Source organism: Oncorhynchus masou, chromosome 22, assembly GCF_036934945.1.
Source record: "Oncorhynchus masou masou isolate Uvic2021 chromosome 22, UVic_Omas_1.1, whole genome shotgun sequence".
Classification (NCBI taxonomy): domain Eukaryota; kingdom Metazoa; phylum Chordata; class Actinopteri; order Salmoniformes; family Salmonidae; genus Oncorhynchus; species Oncorhynchus masou.
In genome coordinates this window covers 6,757,196-6,770,742 of record NC_088233.1, presented here as the reverse complement: position 1 = coordinate 6,770,742, position 13,547 = coordinate 6,757,196, and the positions used below count along the sequence as shown (strand labels likewise).

General features: G+C 39.8%; 1 protein-coding gene across 1 annotated transcript; it reads right to left on the bottom strand.

Annotated features, from left to right (window-relative positions):
- Positions 1 to 1,810: 1,810 nt before the first annotated feature.
- On the bottom strand, positions 1,811 to 12,968 carry LOC135508625 (sulfide:quinone oxidoreductase, mitochondrial-like). The gene is made up of 10 exons (XM_064928866.1): positions 12,879 to 12,968; positions 9,822 to 10,064; positions 7,821 to 7,991; positions 7,472 to 7,525; positions 6,884 to 7,084; positions 6,220 to 6,429; positions 5,668 to 5,851; positions 3,230 to 3,297; positions 2,929 to 3,107; positions 1,811 to 2,664 (listed from the first exon to the last, which is right to left on the bottom strand). The coding sequence occupies exons 2-10, from the start codon at positions 10,044 to 10,046 to the stop codon at positions 2,607 to 2,609; spliced, it is 1,350 nt and encodes a 449-aa protein (XP_064784938.1). The 5' UTR covers positions 10,047 to 10,064; positions 12,879 to 12,968; the 3' UTR covers positions 1,811 to 2,606.
- Between the last annotated feature and the right edge of the window lie 579 nt (positions 12,969 to 13,547).

Sequence of the window (13,547 nt, the reverse complement as noted above, 5' to 3'; positions counted from 1 at the left end):
ACAAATTACCCTTGTTAACACAAAACTGCACTGGGGTCAGAACGTTATAGTCAAGACACCACTGAGCCAGGGCTGAGATATCAGAAAACATGCCTCAATGCAGGGATGGGATATGACACTGTACTTCACATTTTACCTTTATCCACACCGATACGTTGAGAAGATTGAAATAGTTCGTTTTTGTCCCGTAAAACTGCACTTTTCATCCTCATGCTAGCTAGCAGTAGCCACTTTGGAATGGGAGTGTCAGCCAATCAGCTCCTTTGTTGTTCAATGTGTCACACCATTCCATAATGGCTGCTGCTAGCTAGCACGAGGAAGAAAAGGGCAATTTTCTGGAAAAACTAGCAGTATTTCAAATCTTCAACGGAGCAGTGTGGATGAAGGTAACATTGAGTACAGTGGCATAACCCATCCCTACATTGAAGTATGTTTTCCGACCCATATCTCGCTCCAGCTCAAATGGTGTCTTAACGTAACCATGAGTGTAGTACCACAGTGCAGTTCAGTGTAAACCAGCATAATGGCTGGGTAGATATCTTCTGCCAAGTCGATTACAGTACATGCAATGAATTTACAGTGTACCACCACCACTGAAAAAACAGCTGAAAGCAATCGCTGAATGACATCATAGGTATGCAGTAAGACATGTGTCATTTTTTCTCATATCTGTTTCAATACGGAGCACATGTGGCTGCACTGGAGTAAAACGAGTGCACCCACTGTAATTAGAAACCTACCTCATCAGAAACCCCTGGATAATTCATACATTTTACCTATGCAAGTGCACATAAGGTAGCCAGCATTATACTGGTATGAAAGGTGTCTCCAAAACAGTTCAGCAGTTTTCAAAAAAAAAGGTTTTGGAAAGCAAAGTCAGATCACATTCTTCCTGAATCATATAGGCTACATCTACACAGGTAGCCACAATTCAAATGGTATTGTTTTTTTTCACTAATTGGTATTTTGACCAATCAAATCAGCTCTGAAAAATATCTCAATTTGAAATATCTCATGTGATTGGTCAAAATACCAATTAGAGGAAAAATATCAGACTTGGGCTGCCTGTGTAAACGCAGCCATATGCTTCTTTCTTAACCAAGTCGTAGGAGGTGGGAACTTACCAATTGGATGCATTCATGTGCTTTAAACGTGTTGAAAAATGCTGATTAGCTAATGGCTAACAAGCTGCGTAAACAAAACTAAAACTTAATCGATCATGCTTGTAAACAAATTATAGTATAAAAAAAAACAAATCAAGTTTATTTAAAAAAAATAATGTTTGTTGTTGGATTGCTGTTATGGAGGTCATTTCCTTAGTAGGTGACGTCAGATTGTGGGAGAAGTGAGTTTCTCAGGATAATAGACGAGTTTCGCACTAGTAATACCTAGGATAGGATAAAGTAATCCTTCTCACCCCCCCCCCCTTAAATGATTTAGATGCACTATTGTAAAGTGGCTGTTCCACTGGATGTCAGAAGGTGAATTCACCAATTTGTAAGTCGCTCTGGATAAGAGCGTCTGCTAAATGACTTAAATGTAAATGTAATGTAATTACCAGTTGGAAGGCCATTCAAGTGGATTGTTCCCTGTCGTTATGTGGTAAATAACCACTTGGTTAGGAACACAGCATTAGTCTACGAAGCAGAGTACTAGTATGTGTGGACGCCTTGTATGGTATGGTCATTGTAAGCAGAGAAGGCTATTATATTACAGTGTTTGACTACCCCTTGTTGTTGGACATAGGAGCAGCCCTTCAGTATAGGTTATCAGCAAAATAGAATACTGGAAGAAATGCAAGGACAAGCTATGACATGTTTGTGATTTATTGAAATTACACATCTTTATAATATATAGCACATATTCTTCATGAAATGACAGAAGGACGATCCTATGTAATAGAAGCCTACAGATGTGATGCTGATGGTCACATTAGCTGTAGACATCTAATGTTGGCTTTGGAAATTAGTATTCAATGCATTGAAGTATAAATCTGGTAAATTCTCCCCTAATTATCCTTATGAGTTGTGAGAATCTCTGTATATCACATTTATAAGATATTCACTGATATACATTCCATTATCAGATTGACATTTTATAAATATAGGCCTATAGCCTATATGTGAAACAAATCCTGCCTGGTAGCACATTTAAGCAATAAGGCCCGAGAAGGTGTGGTATATGGCCAATATACCACGGCTAAGGGTTGTTCTTATGCATGACGCAACGCGGAGTGCCTGGACACAGCCCTTAGCCATGGTATATGGGCCATATACCACAAACCCCCGAGGTGCCTTATTGCTATTATGAACTGGTTACGAACATAATTAGAGCACTAAAAATACATGTTTTGTCATACGCTTTGTATACGGTCTGATATACCACGTCTTTCAGCCAATCAAGCATTCAGACCGCGAACCACCCAGTTTATAATGAACGATATAGTATGTCATGGAATGCTGCAATATTACTTTTGTCATCGATTTACTTTGAGATTCCAATTGATTGTCAATGACTTGTTTAAATTGTATTATGAAACGATCACGCTTATCGTAAAGATTACAGTGTAGCAGTCTGGAACAGCACATCTTAACAGGTTATAACGTCTATTTCATCCCAAGGTGCATGATTTTCCTGATTGGTCCTGGTCCGCCCCAGAATCCCCTTTAGGGAAAAAGATCAGATGTACGTTTAAGACTGACATTCCCCAACAAAAATATCCACATAGACTTTATTTCCTGCCACTATAGTCTACATACAGGGTTGTGTTTATTAGGGCATACAACAGAAAACATTTGAAAACGTTTTTTTTTTTGCAACAGAAAATGAAAATAACGGTGTCCTATTGGTTAAACGCTCCATGTTTGTCAGTTTTTCCATTTTGGTGCCTAATGAACACAACCCAGGAATTCTCTGACAGCTACTTACTTGAGAAGACCATGCCAGTACAGATGAGGCATCACGTCAGCTTTCAAGTGGTACATGGTCCATCTCTCCTTGCTTTGGTCAATGGGGAATGTCTCCAAGGGCTGCCCACTGTAGTCAAACTCAGCCAGAATGACTTTACTGTAACTCGTCACCAAAGGGCAGGAAGTGTAGCCGTCGTACTGTAAAAACACAAGTATTTTAGCACATCTTGTAGTTTATGAAAAAAACTAAATGCGTAATTTGTAAAATTTCAAAAAGGGAGGTTAGGTTTAGTTGATTTCGTGTTAGTTATGTAACGTACCTTCGTATCCAGCTTTTCATTCTTCAAGACTTTTGAAATAGTTCTGTCCAGAATACTAGACTGAGCAGCTGGAAATAAAATACACCATGTTATCTTTCCCATGCTCAATAGAAAATATACTACATGTAGCCAGGTCCATAATTATTGGCACCCTTGATAAAAATGGTAAAAAAAAAAAAAACTATAAAAAAAATATTTAAAATACTGAGCTATATTGTATGCTTAAAACAATTGGGAAATTATATTGTTTTATACCAATACAATTGTTCAGAGAAGTAGTACGAAAAATCTGAGGAAGATAGAGGTCCCAATCATTTTGACCCCTGTTTTCAATAATCCAGGATAACACTGAGCCTTTTTCTAAAAATGTTTTATGAGATTGGATAACACTTTGGGAGGGATCTTAGACCAGTGGTTCCCGCAAAGAGAAACGACAGTCCATCATTACTTTAAGACATGAAGGTCAGTTAATCCGGAAATATTTCAAGAACTTTAAAAGTTTCTTCAATTGCAGTCGCAAAAAACCATCAAGCACTATGATGAAACTGTCTCTCATGAGGACCACCACAGGAAAGGAAGACCCACAGTTACCTCTGCTGCAGAGGATACATTTATTAGAGTTAACTGCACCTCAGATTGCAGCCCAAATAAATACTTCAAATAACAGACACATCAACTGTTCAGAGGAGACTGTGTGAATCAGGCCTTCATGGTCGAATTGCTGCAAAGAAACCACTACTAAAGGACACCAAAAATAAAAAGTCTTGCTTGGGTCAAGAAACACAAGCAATGGACATTAGACCGGTGAACATTTGTCCTTTGGTCTGGAGTCCAAATTGGAGATTTTTGGTTTCAACCGCCGTGTCTTTGTGAGACGTCGTGTGGGTGAACACATTCTTTGCATGTGTATTTCCCACCGTGAAGCATGGAAGAGGAGGTGTTATTGTGTGGGGGTGCTTTGCTGGTGACACTGTCTGATTTATTTAGAATTCAAGGCACAATTAACCAGCATTCTGCAGCGATTTGCCATCCCATCTGGTTTGGCCTTAGTGGGACTATAATTTGTTTTTCAACAGGACAAAGACCCAACACACCTCCAGGCTGTGTAAGGGCTATTTGACCAAGAATCAAAGTGATAGAGTGCTGCATCAGATGACCTGGTCTCCACAGTCCCCCAACCAAATTGAGATGGTTTGGGATGAGTCAGGCCACAGAGTGAAGGAAAAGCAGGCAACAAGAGCTCAGCATATGTAGGAACTCCTTCAAGCCTGTTGGAAAAGCATTCCAGGTGATGCTGGTTGAGAGAATGCCAAGTGTGCAAAGCTGTCATCAAGTCAAGGGTGGCTATTTGAAGAATCTCATATATAAAATACATTTGTTTCAAACTTTTTTGGTTACTACATGATTCCATGTGTTATTTCATAGTTTTGATATCTTCACTATTATTCTACAATGTAGAAAATAGTAAAAATAAAGAAAAACCCTTGAATGAGTAGGTGTTCTACAACTTTTGACAGATAGTTTTTTCCCAATGCTGGAAGGAGAGCCTGAGTGATAAAGTTTAGGAACCCCTGTCTTAGTCCAGTCCACCATACAACTTGATATCCTTCAATGTTATGGGGCCATTTTGCCTCCACTGGTCCTGTGGCCCTTGTTAAGGTCAAAGGCATCATGAACTTTACCCAGTACCAGGATATTTTAGCCCAAAACCTGGTTGCCTCTGCCAGGAGGTTGACACTTGGCCGCAACTAGATCTTCCAGCAAGAAAATAACCCCAAGCATTAATCAAACTCCACTAAGAAATTGTTAATTGAAATATCAACATTTTACAATGTCTATTTTAGTCTTTGGACTTGAACCCCATTGAAAACCTGTGGTTTCAAATCAAATCTTGACTTGATTTGAAACAGAGCAGATGAAGGATGTGTGGAAGAATGGTCCAAGATCCCTCCGAACGTGGCCTCCAACTCATAAAACATTTTGGAAAAAGGCTCAGTGTCGTTGTCATTACAAGGGGAGGGTTCCGGAGTAAAACGGGGAGGGTTCCGGAGTAAAACGGGGAGGGTTCCGGAGTAAAACGGGGGAGGGTTCCGGAGTAAAACAATTTTAAACCCTATCTTTTTTTAGATATATTTTATGTATAACTTGTTAAACAAAATCTCTTTTTCTGAGCAATTGTATTGGTATATAATAATATAATTCCCCAACTGTTTAAAGCATACAATATAGCTCAGTTATTTTAATTACTTATTTTATACAGTCTTTTTCACTCATCTTTATCAAGGGTGCCTATAATTATGGACCTGACTGTAGGTACAGGTTTTCAACCTGGCAGATAAATACCATTAAACAAGTTTTGCACGAGCCGTTTCCCCTAACTTGGTGTTTTGTGGTGTTGTTTTTTGTAGTGGGAAAATAGAAGAACTGAAACCACATACCCACCGCGGCAGCTGTTTTGGCGGTTGGCAGGTTGGTGCAGTCTCCGATCCCAAACACCTCGGGATACTTGTTATGTTGAAGGGTCTCTTTGTTGACGTCCAGCCAGCCACCCTCATCAGCCAATGAGGATCCTTTAATCACCGGGTTGGGTCCCATTGGAGGAGTGACGTGAAGCATCTCATACTGACAGAAAGAAAAGATTCATTGACTGAAAATGAGCAAAAACAAAAATGAAATTATACAACCATGACTGTCTTGTTGTTGCCCAGTGAATGTTCCGATATGAATAATTCTGGATTGTTTGTTTCTTAGCATCAAGCTTCTATGTCATCTTAGATAATCTATTGCAGATGTGTAAACAAACCCCTCTGAACTACCATTCAGTGTTCTCCATGTGTACATCATAGCTGCCTGGAACTTAGCCTGGTCCCAGATATGTCTGTGTTGTCTTGCCAACTCCTACGGTCTTTGTGACACATGATAATGACCATAGGCATAGGACTTGGCAACATAACACAAACAGATCAGGGGCCAGGCTACCTGGAACTTACCTCAAACACTTCAGTTTCTCCAGGATTGTCAAGGTTTTCAAACACGGCCTCCTGCTTGTTGGCCCGGACCTCTACGAGGTTGTGTCTGAGATTCACCTGGATGTCGCGATTCTTCACTATCTCCCACAATGCATCTGCATATTTCTTGATCCCAAACAGCACTGGCAGTGACGTGTTGTAGATGATGTTGGCAGTTGCTCTTTTCCCGGTCTTTGAGAAGGATCAGATCAGAATAACTTTTTATACTGGGTTGTGTTCAGTAGGTAGGAAATGGAAGAAAAATACTTTAAAAACGGAGTGAAACAGGAAGATATCTGAACACGTCAAATAAGAAACACTTCCGTTGCAAAATGTTTCGGTAAAATGTCCACTAACACGACCCAGATCATACGCGGCAGCGTAGCCTAGTGGTTAGAGTGTTGGACTAGTAACCGGAAGGTTGCAAGTTCAAACCCCCGAGCTGACAAGGTACAAATCTGGCGTTCTGCCCCTGAACAGACAGTTAACCCACTAGGATGTCATTGAAAATAAGAATTTGTTCTTAACTGACTTGCCTAGTTAAATAAAGGTTAAATAAATAAAAATTTGACGAATGGAGATTCATCATAACACTTGTTTTATGAAGCTTTATCTGATGTATTTTGTATCAGTAGTATTACAATACCTTTCTGAGATAAGCATCGGTCAGGTACATGATCTTCTGTGGTGCTCCAGCACACTTCACCAGAGTGTTGGGGAAAGAGAATATAGCATTTCCCTCCTTGAAGTTCTGCAGGGCACTCCAAGTCTTCTCCACGGTTTGTACGGAGTAGTTTGAACCAATCTTAAATTCCTCCCAATCATCAATCTCAGGCAGGCCTTTGATCTAGAAAGTCATTGTAAAAAAAAGACCAAAAGATTATATCATTGGCAGAGACTGACGCATACAATTGTAACGACCTCGATATATCATAAATAAAAGAATGTCCACAACAGAGGAACGAATTCTCTAATTGGACGGTTTATTAAACAGAAATCACACAGGCTACTGTTTGGCCATAGCCTGCACCAAATAACAAATGGATAACAACAGAACACAGGCAACAGAACACAGGCAACAGAACACAGGCAACAGAACACAGGAACAACAGAACACAGGTAACAGAACACAGGCACATGTAACTGTCCAAACGTGTCTCTACACTATTATACAGTAAGTCTTATGTTGAAACAATATTGAGGAAGTGAAACTAACAATCTATGGTATTATCACCTTCTCGTAGTGTAGTTGTAGACCTAGAGCCACTATCAGATACTGGTAGGAGATCTGTTACAGGGGAGACAATAAGTTTCAGTTGTCCTATCCAAGGATAGCGACAAGTAAAGCTGAAATTGACTTCATTGACATTTGGTTAGTTAGCATTTCAAGACCCATTTCATATTAAGAGAATCTCTAGAGCATCTGATGTTGCCAGGAAAGGAGGGGGGAAAAAATAGATTATGACAACACTCGACTGAAGTTTTGCCTCGCTCATGTCAATACTGCCGTTTGGTCAAGTCAATCAACATGTCTTAAATCAAATTAACGATAGGGAAAGTTTTTTTTTAAAAGCCCTTCCTACCTCCATGCCATTGTCTGTGCGCACAGTGTTTGTGTCTGGGTCGATCTCCCGTACATTCGATTTCACCCACTTGACTCCAGGAGGTATGACACTGGCTGTAGGGCGACCAGAGGAGGCCACACTTTGGACCCCAGCTCCAACCAATGTCCAGATGGGTTGATAGTAGTGCATCTATAAAACACAGGGAAGAACGATGCTCAATAAATGTTGTCCCTCTCTAGACTACAAGTTCATCCTCAATAGCCTGTGGATGTCCCAAATGGTACCCTCTTTCCCGAAATAATGCACTATGGACTCTGGTCTAGTAGTGGACTACAGAGCCTTCAGAAAGTATTCACACCATGGACTTTTCCAACATTTTTGTTGTTCCAGCCTTAATTTAAATTTGATTTAAAAAAAAATATAAAAATAGTCACGAGCCTTCACTTAATATCCAATAATGTCAAAGTGTAATTGTGTTTAGAATATATATATATATATTTTTTAAACAAATTCATTTAAAAAAATGAAAAACTGAAATGTCTTGAGTTCAATAAGTATTCAACCCCTTTGTTAGGGTAAGCCTGAATAAGTTCAGGAGTAAAACTTTGCTTAACAAGTTACATGGAATAGTGTTCAATATGATTTTTGAATGACTACCTCATCTCTGTAACCCACACACAAACACAATTATCAGTAAGGTCCCTCAGTCGAGCAGTGAATTTGAAACACAAAGACCAGGGAGGTTTTCCCATGCCTCGAAAAGAAGGGAACCTATTGTTAAATGGTCCAAATAAAATAAATAGCAGACATTGAATATCCCTTTGAGCATGGTGAAGTTAATAATTACACTTTGGATGGTGTATCAATACACAAAGTCACTACAAAGATAGAGGCGTCCTTCCTAACTCAGTTGCAGGAGAGGAAGGAAACTGCTCAGGGAATTCACCATGTTGCCAATGGTGACTTTAAAACAGTTAGAGTTTAATGGCTGTGATAGGAGAAAACAGAGGATGGATAAAAACATTGTAGTTACTCCACAATACTAATCTAAATGACAGAGTGAAAAGAAGGAAGCCTATACAGAATATAAATATTCCAAAACATGCATCCTGTTTGCAACAAGGCACTAAAGTAAAACTGCAAAAAATGTGACAAAGCAATTGACTTTTTGTCCTGAAAACAAATTGTCATGCTTGGGGCAAATCCAATACAACACATTACTGAGAACCATTCTCCATATTTCCAAGCGTAGTGGTGGCTGCATCATGTTATGGGTATGCTTGTAATCGTTAAGGACTGGGGAGTTTTTCAGGATAAAAAAGAAACTCAATGGAGCTAAGCACAGGCAAAATCCTAGAGGAAAACCTGGTTCAGTCTGCTTTCCACCAGACAATGGGAGAATAATTCACCTTTCAGCAGGACAATAACCTAATTTTACAAGGCCAAATTCTACATTGGAGTTGCTTACCAAGAAGACAGCGAATGTTCCTGAGTGGCCGAGTTACAGTTTTGACTTAAATCTACTTAAAAATCTATGGCAATGGTTGTCTAAAATGGTTGTCTAGCAATGAGAACCAATTTGACAGATCTTGAAGAATTTTAAAAACAATAACGGACAAATGTTGCACAATCCAGGTGTGGAAAGCTCTTAGAGGCTTACCCAGAAAGATTTGCAGCTGTAATCTAAAAAGTATTGACTCGAGGATGTGAATACTTTTGTAAATCAATACTATATTTCATTCTGTGTGTGTAGATGGGTATGAATTATAATTGTTTTAATCTATTTTGAATAAAGGCTGTATAAACAAAATGTGGAATAAATCAAGGGGTGTGAATACTTTCTGAAGGCACATTGGATTGACTGTAGACTGTAGGCCTCTGAGGGGTTGGGTTATATGCGGAAGACACATTTCAATTTAAGTCATTTGGTTGTACAACTGACTAGGTATCCCCTCTTCCCTAGCACCGATGCTATAGTGAATAGGGCGCACTTTAGCAGTCAACAACTGTCTTTAATACCTCACTGGATTCCACTACGGCCACATTTTCCGCCCCTAGCTTCCTCTTCATCCGAGCACTCATTGCGATGCCCCCAGTTCCTCCTCCCAGCACTAGGACCTTGTAATGCTCTTTGGAGGAGGCACTGCTGCTGCTGGTGTGGAGACGACAGACGCCAATACCAGCCGTCCTATGGCACTGCCTCCACAGGGCTGGCTGCCGGTACATGACTGTCACTGTTGCCATGTGTTCCCTTCTGTATCTCTAGAATGTATTAAAAAGTCAGAATTCAGTTACAATGACTACACAGGCTTAAAGTGACAGATTGACAGGCAGTGTAGTCAAAGGAATGAACAGCAGAGGGCGCATGTCTGCAAACATAAAAACAAGCACCTTGTTTATTTAGTAAATATTTTCTTAACTCTATTTTCTTAAAAGTGCATTGTTGGTTAAGGGCTTGTATAAGTAAGCATTTCACCTTAAGGTCGTATTCGGTGCAAGTGACAAATGCTATTTTATAGTAGGCTTCCCTAGTAAGTTCAATTATGTTAAAAATAACTTTCTGGACATTAAAATCAGGTAAATTTTCCAGATTTTGAATATACATATTTTCCGGGCGTTAAAAATAGCTACATTTTCGGTTCTGAATGAAAGTTAAAAAGTGCTCATTAGAGACATTGGGCAAAATTTCAACTGCCACATACATTCTTAATAAAATAAACATTATAACACAATAAGTATTTGTTTATCCATTTAATATAGGAAAGAGGAGCCAAATGAAGATTACAACATATAATTTAGACTAGGTGAGTATCTGGAGCATCAGCATTTGTGGGTTCGATTACAGGCTCAAAATGGACAGAAACAAATAACTTTCTTCTGAAACTTGTCAGTCTTCTTGTTCTGAGAAATGAAGGCTATTCAATGAGAGAAATTGCCAAGAAACTGAAGATCTCGTACAACGCTGTGTACTATTCCATTCACAGAATGCAAACTGGCACTAACCAGAATAGAAAGAGGAGTGGGAGGCCCAGGTGCACAACTGAGCAAGAGGACAAGTACATTAGAGTGTCTAGTTTGAGAAACAGACGCCTCACAAGTCCTCAACTGGCAGCTTCATTAAATAGTTCCCCCAAAACACCTGTCTCAACGTTAACAGTGAAGAGGTGAATCCGGGATGCTGGCCTTCTAGGCAGAGTTCCTCTGTCCAGTGTCTGTGTTATTTTGCCCATGTTAATCTTTTCGTTTGATTGGACAGTCTGAGATATGGCGCTCTCTTTACAACTCTGCCTAGAAGGCCAGCATCCCGGAGTCGCCTCTTCACTGTTGACGTTTAGACTGGTGTTTTGGGGGAACTATTTAATTTAGACTTGCGTGGGCTAACATTTTCCCAGCCTAATTGTAACCAAATATTCAAACGGAAATTCGATGAAAACAAAAATCCGACATTGATTGATAATCAAGACGAGTCCCCACGCTTGTCTCAAAGCAGCGCGATAACCACTGCCCCATTAACGGTGCTGTAAAGCAACAATATAATACATTCCTTCAGTGGCACTAGCCTACTTTATTCCAATATTTTCATAATTCAGTGATATTCATTCCCACAATAATTATTAGTGGATTCATCCACTTGTGGTTAATAAAACGTGCATACATAGTGGTGGGATTTGCGAAGTAATGAGGACACGTCTTGCAAAGTTTATTACTGCCATGAAGACCGTAACAGCCTAGTAACGGGTACTGCCTAGCAACCATTAAATCTCATGAACGAATATTGCTTACGCCGGATTTAGCTAAAACCAGTCTTATTTTTGGTTTGTGCAACAGGTGTAAATTGTGATCCCAAAGTCGGACGTATATACGCCGATTGAGCATTTAAAACCAACTTGTTTATGCCCAACTGGTGCAACAGGCTGGCCGGTGTACTGTACTGAAACCAGGTTACTGATGGGACTTTGATAAATGCAGAAACTCAATCCAAATTAACGTTCTGCCACAGTGACCATGTTATTTTTGCAAAGACTATTTGATTCCGAGTTCGTACAAATAAAGTTTGTATGTGAAAACGAATTATAAGATGCATACTTTCAATTTTTCCCGAACTCACTTCAATCGCGTATTAAAGAGGGAGGTTGAGCTGATGAAGCGAGCAGACGTTTTAATCGGCGCATTCTTACTTTGAATATGACCTTTCACCGATCAATATCAGAAGAATAGGGTGCATGTTTACATGACTAAAGCCATACTCCGCCTTCTGTCATAATCACTTTAATATCAAATTAGTAGTGTGCGTGTAAACGTACTCTATGATTGGCTCAGATTTGGTCCGGACCCCAATCAGATGCCTATGTTTTGGCCTGGGCCAAATCATGGCTGGTCTGACTAAATCTGAACCAAGCGTAGATTTCTACATTTGGGCCAAATCCGGACCAACAATCGGTATCAGTGGAAGTTGGAAATCATTGTTGGCCCAAAAGACGTCGGTCCATGCTTATCGTGGATTGATGCTACAGTATATTGCCCCGACATCAAATTGTGTTGTCGCATAGTGCGTAGCTGTCTCACGACCAATTTTACTTATTCAAACGTACTTCATAGCCGATGCACATAGTAGGCTACATCTATGTGTTTTTTTAAAAATAATTGTGTACAGAAAGGTTATTTGAAGTCAACAACAGCTTATTCTAAGAAGTTATTAGCAATCAAAGTTATCCAGGCTGTATCACAACCGGCCGTAATTGGAAGTGCCAAAGGGCGGCGCAGAATTGGCCCAACGTCGTCCGGGTTTGGCCGTGGTAGTTCCGTCATTGTAAATACGAATTTGTTCTGACTTGCAGATAAATAAATAAAAATTAGTTATAACTCATGCAGAGAAACCCTATTCATATTGCCGCGTTCAAGAAAAATCGGAACTCGGAAACTCCGACATTTTCTACTTGGAAACTCGTAGAAAGAAACTCAGTCCCCACTTGGAAAGTATCAGAATCAACCAAAAGGATGCTCACCGCAAAAAAAAACGTATTACATTTTTTGTCTTGAAAAAACACAAAAAAATCTGTCATGGTAGAAACCTACCTTATTTAATGAAGGAAATTGCGAAAACGGGATGTGATCCTTGCAAGCTGGCGATCTACCCACAGACTTCTATTAAAAACTGGTCTATCTTTTTGAACACACGCCTCGAGAGTGTCACGGATTGCATAATACCCAGAATGACCTGGGTCGCGTTCAGTATGGCACATCGTTTTAAAACGTACTGGACACGAATTATTCCACCTTTACCCTATTGACTCTCCACAGCACCTTAACTTACCGGTTTCAAAAAAGTTCCAGGTAAAGTCACACGGAAAAGAAAAAGAGAGAACTTTCTATAGTTTTCAAACGCACCACTTGTCGCTGCAGAGCCAATTAGGGCCGTCAAGGCTACAGTAACCTCGCCCCAGGCTATTGCGCACAACGGAAGTTTGAAGAAGTGTCTGGGGACCAGATTAAGGCTACGGTAAATACAAATTGGCCTCATTTCACAAAACCCAGACTCAAACAGCAGCTGGGTCATTCTATTAAACCTGTATTTTTTTTAGTTCCTCCGACCTTTTTTACGTTTATTGGGTCACCGACATCTAATTTAAAAAGCTTACATTTACATTACATTTAAGTCATTTAGCAGACGCTCTTATCCAGAGCGACTTACAAATGAATTCACCTTCTGACATCCAGTGGAAAGCCACTTTACAATAGTGCATC